This window comes from Lucilia sericata, unplaced genomic scaffold (assembly GCF_015586225.1).
Source record: "Lucilia sericata isolate MDLA Ls3-8-SP2 unplaced genomic scaffold, ASM1558622v1 Contig000115F_arrow, whole genome shotgun sequence".
NCBI lineage: Eukaryota > Metazoa > Arthropoda > Insecta > Diptera > Calliphoridae > Lucilia > Lucilia sericata.
The window spans coordinates 536,885-548,631 of record NW_023994147.1 but is presented as its reverse complement, the minus strand read 5'-3'; the positions used below and the strand labels follow the sequence as shown (position 1 = coordinate 548,631).

Sequence of the window (11,747 nt, the reverse complement as noted above, 5' to 3'; positions counted from 1 at the left end):
AATTGAACACTAATAGCGAAAACAAATACGGGAAATTTTAAATAAAATGATTTATTAACAACAAAAACAAAACCCCATAAACACAGATAATAAAAAGAAATAAATAAATTGTTCAAAGTTTAAAAAAAGTGAAAAGAAATTCGAATTAACTAAAAAAGATGATGACTAACCATAAATCATGGCTAATAATAGCCGCCCTATTGCTGGTAACACAATTATGCATAGAAATTTCGGCTGAAGCCGTTGAAGCCAGTGATGTCGAACTATTTTGTTATCCGGAATTATATAAAAATACCCGCAAATCGTGTGAATGCATAAGCGAAGGTTCTGCACCCTGGGGTTTACGAGTACTCAATATTGACTGCAGTTTCAAAAGTCTACTAACGGCAGACTTTTCCGAAATTTTGCCTCCATATGCCGATCGCTTGGATTTGACTTGGAATCAATTGGAACGTGTGCCCATGTTGGCCAGTGACAGTTTAACTCTACTAAATTTAATGCACAATAACATTTCCGTAGTACTGGCTAAGAATTTTGTTAAAGTATCGAATCTTCGCGAATTGTATTTGAGTTGGAATAGTATACAAACCATAGAACCATATGCATTTTCCGATCTACCCCATTTGCTAGTGTTGGATTTATCCCATAATAATTTGCACAATTTAGCTTTTCAACTATTTTTACCCCTGCAGTCTTTGGAAACATTAAATTTATCATGGAATCGTCAACTCAATCAAACAGAGGGCATACAAGACTTGGACTTTTATCAAACATATGGTGTTAATAATAAATTGCGTACTTTGAAATTGAAGGCCTGTAATCTGAACAAAATTGTATTGCCAAAGAAGGTGGTTTTAAAAGAATTAGATTTAAGACGCAATTCTTTAACAGAGGTGCCAGAAAATTTGCCTGAAGGTTTAGAGATAATAGATTTAAGTGAAAATCTATTTGTGTCCTTAACGGAATCAGATGCCAAACGTTTGAGACACATACATGAATTATACATGGAAGATATGCCTCGTCTTATATCCATCCAAGAAAACTCTTTAGTGCCTTTGGAATCTTTGGAGAAAGTAAGTTTCCAAAATAGCCGCAGTTTAGTGGAAATGCATGAGTACTCGTTTGGCCAAAATGCCACACGTTCCCCCAAACTACATACCATGATATTTCGTGGTACTGCTATGCGTGGTTTCAATAATACTTTGTCTCCGATATTTTTCCAACTGGCCACCCTGGATCTCAATGGCATGCCGTTACATTGCGATTGTAATTTAGTATGGATTAAGGAGGTGCGTATAGAAACCCATGGACGCTGTTTTAATCCATCCCGTTTGAGGGGAGTAAGTCTTGCCAAGGCCGATCCCAATGATTTCAGCTGTGAACGTTGGCCACGCTGGGTTTATGGCATAATTGTCTTGGCTCTTATTGCTCTTTGTTCGATTTGTATATATTTCATTGTAGTTGGTTTAAGGCCAAATGGTGGTGTCACTATGCGTCGTAAAGTTGGTGCTGGCAGTCCATATGCTCGTGTCACTATAGAGCCCAACCGTCAGGAGCATTATTAATATGTTAAAAGTTATGTTGGTGGAAAACTCTTATGACATAATGTGTATTGAATTAATGTTTATTTTAATTAAACAGATTTTTTGTATATAATAATTTTTATGTATTTTTTTGAACGAAATATTTTTTTATAATAACAGATATAAACGAAATAAAAAGAATTAATTATTTATTAATTAGCATTAAATTATTTTGTTTTTTTTTTTTTTTTTTTTTGTTATTGTTATTTCTAATTTGCATTTAAATTATGTATTTCGTTATGTATTCATTTTAAAATGCTAAAAAGATGGGGAATGATAGAACTTTTTATCAATGAACTGGTCTAGTGACTAGTCTGTCAAATAACCTGTGGACTATTTTATTGCCTAGTCTGTCAGCTAGTATATTGTCTAGACTGGGAACAAGTCTATTAACTAGTATATGGACTAGTCGAATGACTAATCTGTGGACTAGTTTATAAATTAATATGTGGACTAGTTTTTGAACTAGGTTGTTGACTAGTCTGTGGATTAGACAATTGACTACTCTAATGACTAGTTTTGTGATCTAGTTTATGGACTAATCGGTAGACGGACTAGCCTGAAGACTCATTTATGGACTAGTCTGCGAACTTGTGTACTGACTAATCTTTAGAGTAGTTTATTTACAAGTCCCCAGTAAAACTTTCATTACCATGTAAGGTGTTAAAATGCTAAAATTTACTTACACATTAGCATTTTAAGTCATTATTTTAACACGGTGATGTCATTGAAGGCAAGTACTTACCACAAACGATTACAAGTAATTAGAAAAAGGATTCATTGTAAATCGCATGGAGAACGTATACAACTTCTATATCTAAACTGGCAAGATGACTAATGAATTAGGAAGTATTTCTAAAACATAGGGAAGTATTTCTAATAAGACATTATTAGACTACTTCTATGTAATCCAGACGATATGTAGTAGTCATTGAAAAGTATGTTGTTAGGTAAGTAATTACAATTGAAAGCCATTATCCAGTTTTTGCTGGGTCTATTGTCTAGTCTCTGGTTTAGTCTATGAAATTTATTTATTAGTCAGGTCTATGGAGAAGTATACTGATTAGACTATGGACTAGTCTAAATTCTATGAAATAGAACAATAAACTGATTTGTGGGTTGAATGGGGAAAAGCTATCAATAGCCCACGATATTCTATCGTGGGAGATGATATTATTATTGATTCCCGATAGAGTCCTACTTTCAATGGCGATTTCCTTAACAGCATCTTTGGAACCGGGAAAATGAGTATTCAGTAGGATATCAATAGATTCTGCTGATGATTCCGACCAAGTGTCATCTTCCCTTTTAATATAGGTTGGATTAGATTGGTCTTTAGCAAGAATTTGACTGAGTCTAGCAAAGTCCTTTATGAAGTTCTTTTTGCGACCGCTATAGTTTTCCTAATTTGTCACGGTATGGCTGTCATGATTTAATACTGTAGCATGTGTTAAAGGCTCTTTCGTTTCTTTACGTAGTTTATATAGCTCCGAGTTCCACCATGGAGGGAAACTTTTCTTTGCCTTAGTGATTGGGCAGGAAACTTGGAAAGCTTTACTTCCCACTTTGTTTAACTCATCCTCTATTCTTTCAAGACCAGCGATTTAATTTTCAACAGCTGGCATGTTCTTTAGCTTATTTCCGAGGATCCCTTTATACTTGTACCAATCGGTTCTTCTTGGGTTCCTATAAATCGTTTTTTGCGTCAAGTTTTGCATTCTAATATCAAAGAGAATCCAATTGTGGTCTGAGAACGACTTTTTATTGGATACCCTCCACCTATCAAGTGATATATTAGATCTGTCGTTAGTGAGTGTAATATCTTGTGCTTCATCCCATCCACTTTAGTTGTCAGAACTCAGAAAAAGTTTAGTATTAATGAAATTTAATAATGACTCACCCCTTTCATTAATTTCAATGCTGCCGCAGATTGTATGCCTTATGGAGACCATTAACAAATCTACTCTATAGACTTGTTTATGAACTAGCCTATGTATTAATTACTTAGTTCCAATTCCATCTTGTTATTGCAAAAAAAGGATAAACAACTAATTTGCAAAACTAGTTAACTCCAACTTAAGATTTTTAGTTCACATTTGAATAAAAAAGCACTTGATCGGTCCGGCATAAATCGAGTGCTCTTGTTTAACAGTTTTAACAAAAATTCTAAAATTGCAATTAATCTATATAACAAATAAAGCCTCAAAAATTAATTTTCAATTACTAAACAATAGCAAAAAAATTAATTTGTTTATAGAAAATGCTCCGCTTTAAAGTGTAAAACAATATGTTTTTAAAAATCAACACTTTCAAGATCAATTTGAAAAGATCTACAGACACATTTACGCACGCAGCAGCAGATACATATTGACACAGATTCTTCTTTCGAATAATTTTGAATGCATTTCTCTAAAAACAAATGGGATTTTTATGCAATTCGTTTTGTTTATAAACAAAAATTTTGATTTGTTATTCTTTCGTTTAACTAATTGTTCTCTTCTTTAGTTTATATTTATTTAAGTTTTATTTTTTATTTGTTATTCTTGCTGTTTTACTGACTACAATCTCAAATTTTGTTTATATTAAAAAATATTCGAAAAAAAAAATTCAAAAAGAAGAAGAAGAAATGTTAATTTTTAGACGCAAACTCCTAAGAAAATTTCGATATTCGATTGGAAAAACTTTTCACCTCACTAGCGTAATGAATTTGGCCCAAAAAGCTTTATTGAAAATTAGTTTTCAATATTCAAATTTTCACCAAAATATTTCAGTTGCGAGCGGACCTCTGCACGGAGTAGAACAAAAAATAAAAAAAAATCAAATAAAAAATACGATCCAACAGTCCGCGGAAGAAATTTGTGAATAAATATATATCTTTTCTTTATAATTCTATATATATTTAAATTTTTCTACCAATTTTTTTTTTGTCAAATCTAAAAATATATACTAGATATACATACATACAAACTTTCAGTCGTATTCAGATGTATTTTAATATTGAAATCGATTGGGAAAAATAAAAAAAAAAATTAAGAAATATTTAAATAAATTTTAAGTTGAATAAAAAAACCAAAAAAATAAAAAAAATTCATTAAAAAGCTGAAAAATATTAATGTGAAAATTAAAGTGTTTGTCTCAGTTAAAAATAAAAGTTATTTTTGAAAAAATAAAAAATTTAATTTTTTTCTCTCTCTTTTCTTTTAATTTCCCTTTTTAGTTTTTTACTTTATTTTTTCATTCCCCCGTTTATTTTTATTTTTATAATTTTAAAACAACTTTTCGCCGATGAATTTAATTTCGTTGAGATAAAGTGAAATTAAAATTTTAAATTTTTGTTCTTTACTAAAAAAAATTCAATAAAAGAAAAAGCAAAGAAAATCAAATAGAAATCAATTGAGTTAAATTAAATATAAAATGCATTTTCCGCGTTTAAAATCTCTACTGACTTTGGTCATTTGTTCTTTATTTGTGCTGAGTTTTCCCGAAAATGTGAATTGTGCTAACAAGAAAGGTTCAACGAATAGTAATCCAGCTCCCGCTGCACCCCTTGAACCCGAAGCCGTTATCGAAGAAGTCAATGCCAAGCAATTGGAAAAACTTTTGGCTGACAAGGATTATGTAGCGGTATTTTGGTGTAAGTATTTCAATTCATAAAATTCTTAATCTAAATTCAAAATTTTGTATTTAATTGCAAAATATTTTTGAAAAAAATCATTTAAAATGATCTTGCTGTCGCTGTGTCTGCGTGTGTATTTGATTATATAAAGTTTTCTTTAAATAAGAAATGAAAAAAATATAAAAATAAAATAAAAAAAAATCTCAAGTGGAAAATATTCGTATTTTTCGTACTTTTTGCCTTAAAATCATTTCTATTCTGTTCTATTATATTTTTTTTTTGTTTTTGTACGAGTCTTTCTAAATTATTTACGTACGTCTTTCTTTTTAGTCGCTTATATTTTTTTCGTTTTTTTGTACATTTTATTTTCTATTCTATTCAATTCTGTTTTATGTGCGTTTAAGTTTAAATGGGATGAACAAAAACAAAAAGAACAACAAATTATAGAAAAAGGCGGTCCAAAACGAACAGATATGATTTCCTACATTTTAGATTTGATGATTTTTATACTTGGTGAAAATATTTTTATGCTAGTTCTATAAATTTTAGTTTCATGAACTTAAAGATCTTTAAAATACTAAAATATTTAAAATGATTTAATTTTTATTCAAAAATTTTTTAACATAATACATATAGTATATGTATACATATAGTATATGTATGTAAAAAAGTCAGGATTACTACTTAGAAGTTAATTAGCGAAAGAAGCACTGAATTTAACTCAAATCTGTCATAAATGATGACATTTGATTTTTCAGATTCCTACTGATTAAATCGAAATAGCTTCAACAGACGTTATTTTAAAGCTATTTTTAAATATCTGATATTAATACATATATGATTACTCTCCAATTTAAATCACTTATTGGAAATCATTTAACATCACTTCCAGAGAAGTTCAAAATAAACAGTTACTACAGTTTTCGAGCTGGTAATAATGCAATTTTATTGTAATGCCACTCTATATATTTCATATAATTTGTGAAATCGATCTAGTTATTCCTATGGTCTTGTAATCATTATTATAGAATCATCTGGTACTTCCAACTAATATTACAAAACATAGATTCGTTAATGAGACATCTGTCTGCGCTCTTATCCAACAGATTAAACTGAGAATCCCTCGTCCAAACAACATTTGGAATAACTTTAATATACCATGTCAGGTTTTACGGGGGTGATGACCGGTTCAAATTCTAACTAGCGGACCTGTTACCTTAGTAAGTTAGTTGGCAGTGTCAAAGTCCACCAGTGCAGAAGTCGTGGGTTTAACTCACTCCAACTAACTAAGCAACGAAACAAAAGGTTTTATCTAATAATAGACTGGTCTATAGTCAAAACTATAGTTCGGTCTATTGTCAAAACTATAGTTCGGTCTATAGTCAAGACTATAGTTCGGTCTATAGTCCAGACTATAGTTCGGTCTATAGTCAAGACTATAGTTCGGTCTATAGTCCAGACTATAGTTCGGTCTATAGTCAAGACTATAGTCCGGTCTATAGTTAAGGCTATAGCCTTATTCCCGGCTTTAGTATTCATCCTGCTAAATTAGTCTGGTCTTTAATCAAGACTTTAGTCTGATCTATAATCAAGACTTTATTCTAATATATATTCCAGGCTATAGTCTGATCTATATTCAAGACAATAATCTGGCCTATAGTCAAGACTATAGTCTGGTCTATAATAAAGATTCGGTCTATAATCATGTCTCGCCTATAGTCGAGATTATAGTCTGATCTATATTCAGGACTACAGTCTGATTTATGGTCAAAACAGTCCGATCTATAGTCAAGACTATTCTGATCTATACTCAGGACTATAGTCTGATCCATAGTCAGGACTATAGTCTGATCTATAGTCTGATCTATAGTCAGGACTATAGTCTGATCTATAGTCAAGACTATAGTCTGATCTATAGTCAGGACTATAGTCTTATCTATAGTCAAGACTATAGTCTGATCTATAGTCAGGACTATAGTCTGATCTATAGTCAGGACTATAGTCTTATCTATAGTCAATACTATAGTCTTATCTATATTCAGGACTATAGTCTGATCTATAGTCAGGACTATAGTCTGATCTATTGTCACTATTTTTTTTTAATTCAAGCTTCACTTCCGCAACCAATCTCTTCACAATAGGTTGCCATTTTATTTTGAGCACTTCCCTACAATTTTAAACTTAACTGTCTAGAACCTTTTATAATCAAGTTTCAAGGGATACTTTACTGATGAAAGTTATACTATAATCGTGTATATGTAAGATTGTAACAACCTTGAAACCGGGCCCATTTTACCCATCCTGTTTCAGGTGATGTAGGGTGGCATAATAATGATGATTATGCTTCAACCGTGTGCCATGGTATGTGAGTGAAAATCTTTATATATATATAGGTAAAGATGTATAAAATGTATGAATAACTAAACGTTTAAATGGGTATGTGTGTGTGTGCGTTTTTGTATGTTTGTTTGAATATAAGTAATAAGACGTGTTAGAATTCAATGTGAATTTTCATAAATAAAATTGAAAATAAAAAAGAGGAATGAAAATGAGCCAGCAACAAGTGTAGAAATCGACAGTACTGCCTGCCTGCTGCTGCTGTTTTATTTTTGACATTCCATTTTGCAGCAACAAAAAAAAAAAAACAACAAGAAACAAAATTAAGGAAACTGAAATTAATAATAATAAAACAAAACTGGGGGAAAAATATGGAAAATACATAATGAATAGAAAAAATAAAGGAAAATGTATAGCAAGCCAAGGGTGACAACTCGAATACAGTTGAGACACAAGATTGAGTGACTGAATTTGAGTTGAAATTTATTTATTTCAAAAATAATAAACTTAAGCAACAAAATACTAAACTAAATAAATAAATTAAGTTTTCACAAATGTCTGACATTTAAAGAAACTTAAAAAATTTACTTGTAGAAAAATATGTTGTTAAATTTTGTTTCTTCTTTTTTTTTTAAATTATTACTTGTGCAATAAATTATATTTTATGTGGCATTAAAGTTAAAAAACAAGGTCAAAAAGTTCTTGACTTTTATAGAAAAAACATACACACACTCACACAAAATGTGGTCAATTATTTTACAATTTTTATTTTTTCCTATATTTTTTATACAATAAAAATAAATTTTAATATTAATTTTTTTTTTATTAAATTGTTGAACATTATTTGCTTTTAAGCTCAAATGTAGAATATCCATGTATTTACGTATGTAGTTTATAATATTTAAACGAATGTAAATAGCATAACTGCACTTAAACAATTGAAGTGGAATTAAGTTTCTCTAGGTTAAAAAAAATTGAAAGTTAAAACTTGTACTGCTAATTAAATATTGAAATAATGGAAAATAATATAAATGAATTATTTACTAAGAGCTAGAAAAACTTTACAAGTTTGCATTAAAAATTATAAAAAATATAAAATAAATATGAATTAAAAATACTTTCCCTTTAAATCTTTAAAAAGGGTAAATTATTTAATCAGTGAAAGTATGTCAAAAGTACTTTAAATAATGAATAAAAAAATTATAATTAAACATTTAATTTTGTGCAATATTTTAATTTAAAATAAAGCTATTATTTATTTAAAAAAATACAAATTTATATTTCAATATAAACTTATTATCACTAGTTCGAAAATAGCACTTATACATAGCTTATTTTGAACTTCTCTGGAAGTGAAATTGATGCTTAAAAACTTTATTTTTATGGACCGCTATCAACCAAATACGTGTACCAAATTTCGTCGCAGTATGTTCAAAATTTGCGACCTGTAGTTTGATAACAAGGACTTGGCATAAACGACTCAGTAAATGATTCTGAGCTGATTGGTTACATTAGAGTCATCCAACTAAAGTGGTGTGAAGTATAAATAGAACATTTGAGTATTCGAGCCCCAAAGTTTCCCAAATATTTAATAGATATCGGAGGTATCACGCCCCAAATTGCTAGTCCGTCCATTTTTTCTTAAATAATCACTTGGATGTCAAAATTTTTCCTGTAAAATTCGAAGATTATAGATCGAACAGTTTCTCAGATATACAATTCCAACTCATAGTTCGTATTATTCCATGGTGTAGAATTGAAGTACCTTGTCCCCTCTTTTCAATCATATCTCGTTGGCTCGAATGTTTATGTATTTATCCCTTAATATGTTATTAACATTAAGTTAATTATGATTTATTACGGCAATTTTGTATGCACAGAGAGAAAAACCGGTAGAAAAGTACTGAAATCGATATAATCCGTTGTCAAAAGTCAACTCACCTACCACGTTTGTTAACATTGTGTTAAAAAATGTGTATAAAATTTAAATAACACTTCGAATACGCTTTGTGTCGTTTCAGCAATGCATCGTTGTGATTTCGAAAACAAATCATTGTCATTTCGACAACGCAACTTTCTGTTTAGCATTGTCACTTTGGTAACACATTATTATTATTTTTGTTGGTTTGTAATATATTTTTGTTGTTGATTTGACAACCATGCGTACACACTTTGGCAACGGATGTTATTAAAAAATTATAAACACTTTGATATCAAATTGATACCAGGGGTGTATAATTTAAAAACGTCTTTTTTCCTTCTGTGTGGATTAAATCGAAAGTAAAGCTTACGAATATAGGAGTTAGACTTAATTTTATTGACTGATAACGCCCCTATTGTCACTTGGCTTTCGGAAAATATTTTTACGTATGTCTAGCCCATTTTACGTCTAACATGAAATTGAGCCTGCTATCTAGTACCTTAGAAGATATTAATATCACTCAAGTTAGAGTCGTCAGTTTATAAGCTGATTTCAAAAGTTGCTAGTTCTTATGTTCTACTTATCAATATCAATTTTGATCTTGTGATTTCATAAAAATGCAAATATTTAAGCATTAGACCTTGGCTCCAAGATTTTCAAACATTATTTTTATATTCGCCATTAAAAGAGATGGAAAATATTGATGGAATATCGGTCTATGATTTGTCCTAGCTTCTATGCAAAAATCCTCCTGCAACATACATAAATCAGCTTTAAAACAAGATTTGTTGCTTAGCCAGATTCCATAAGATTTGGTCCATTAAATAACCCAAAATACGACAGACTACGAAATGAAATTTTGATATACCTATTGAGAGAATCGTTCTATCAATGACCCCTTATATGGTACTTAGGTCCCAATATGGTCAATCACTTTTAATTTTTTGTAAAAACTACAAATGTTCTAATGTTGGGTGTATATATAAAATTTGACTTATCCTAATATAACAATCATTATTTGTTTCGCATCTTGCGAGACAAGGTTGTATCACTTGATCATTTGCAATGATTTTAATATTTACTTTAGGAAAATTGTTTATACAACTAAATATTAATTAAGGAAAAAATGTCTTTAATATTTTCTTTAAACTGTAAACATTCAATCTTAATTTAAATATTTTTTTATTATCAATAATATTTTAATTTTAATATTTCAAACAAATCTGATACATAATTTTTTTTTTTTTAAAATAACAAAATCCCATTTTGATTGATTACAATTTTAAAACACATAAACGAACACACATTGGGCAAACGTTTTACAAGTAACAGATGTTTTTTAATTTGATATAGATTTAAACAAAAAAAGTGTTGTTGTTGTTTTAGTACATTTTTATTAATTAAAATGCATAAATCACAAGTGTTTTTTTTTTATTTTTTTTTTTTTTGATTTGAATTTTAAGCAATATACAATTTTAATATCCCCAAAGGTATAATTGAACCAATGAATTTAAACAAAATGAAGCAAATTTTAATTTAATGTTTATAATAAAATAGGAAACTTTAAATTAAAAGAAAAAAATTGAAAATATATAGAAATATTATTTAATATAGGAAAATAACAACACACAACAACCCCTTCTCTGACACATAATCAAACATAAAGTGAAAATTATTACTTTATATATAAATAAATAATACATACATATTTACAAAATACATATATGTAGATAATTGCCTTAGAAGGTAAATAAACTAACTACATTTTCTATTTTTTATGAAAAATTTTTGCTTAAAAATTTGGGTTTTAAAATGTTTTCGAATTTCTAAATTTCTTTACAGAACTGAAAAAAAACGGTAGAAAAGTATCGAAATTGATACAATCCGTTGTCAAAAGAGAGCTTACCACATTTGTTTACATTTAGACAACGGATGTGTATATGTAAATAACAGCCAGTTATTATTTTTACAACCACCGTTGTAATTTAAGACATCGTTGTCATTGCAACAACGCATTGTTGTCATATCAATTACGCTTTGTAACATTTCGGCAATACATCGTTGTGATTTCGACAACGAATCGTTGTCATTTCGATAACGTAACGTTGAGTTTGATAACATATCGTTGTCACTTTGGTAAAACATTATTAATTTTTGTTGATTTGATAACGTCGTATAGTTTTTATATTTTTGTTTAACAACGATCCGAACATACTTTGACAATGGATGTTATTGAAAAATGATAAACACTTTGGTGTCAATTTGGTACCAATCGTGAATAATTTTTAAA

General features: G+C 29.4%; 2 protein-coding genes across 13 annotated transcripts in view; both read left to right on the top strand.

The window, feature by feature from the left end:
• Positions 1 to 1,659, top strand: LOC119600478 (leucine-rich repeat neuronal protein 3). The gene has a single exon (XM_037950733.1). The coding sequence runs from the start codon at positions 159 to 161 to the stop codon at positions 1,563 to 1,565; it is 1,407 nt and encodes a 468-aa protein (XP_037806661.1). The 5' UTR covers positions 1 to 158; the 3' UTR covers positions 1,566 to 1,659.
• A 2,681-nt stretch (positions 1,660 to 4,340) lies between these two features.
• The window catches only part of LOC119600472, a 49,508-nt gene continuing 42,101 nt past the window's right edge, over positions 4,341 to 11,747 (top strand). For 10 of the 12 annotated variants that reach the window (XM_037950722.1, XM_037950721.1, XM_037950719.1 and 7 more), the window contains exons 1-2: positions 4,341 to 4,441; positions 4,801 to 5,217. In XM_037950722.1, coding sequence (XP_037806650.1) covers positions 4,998 to 5,217 — 220 coding nt within the window. In that variant the 5' untranslated portion in view covers positions 4,341 to 4,441; positions 4,801 to 4,997. The remainder of the gene's footprint in view (positions 4,442 to 4,800; positions 5,218 to 11,747) is intronic. The other 2 variants (XM_037950715.1, XM_037950726.1) reach the window with 1 other exon arrangement.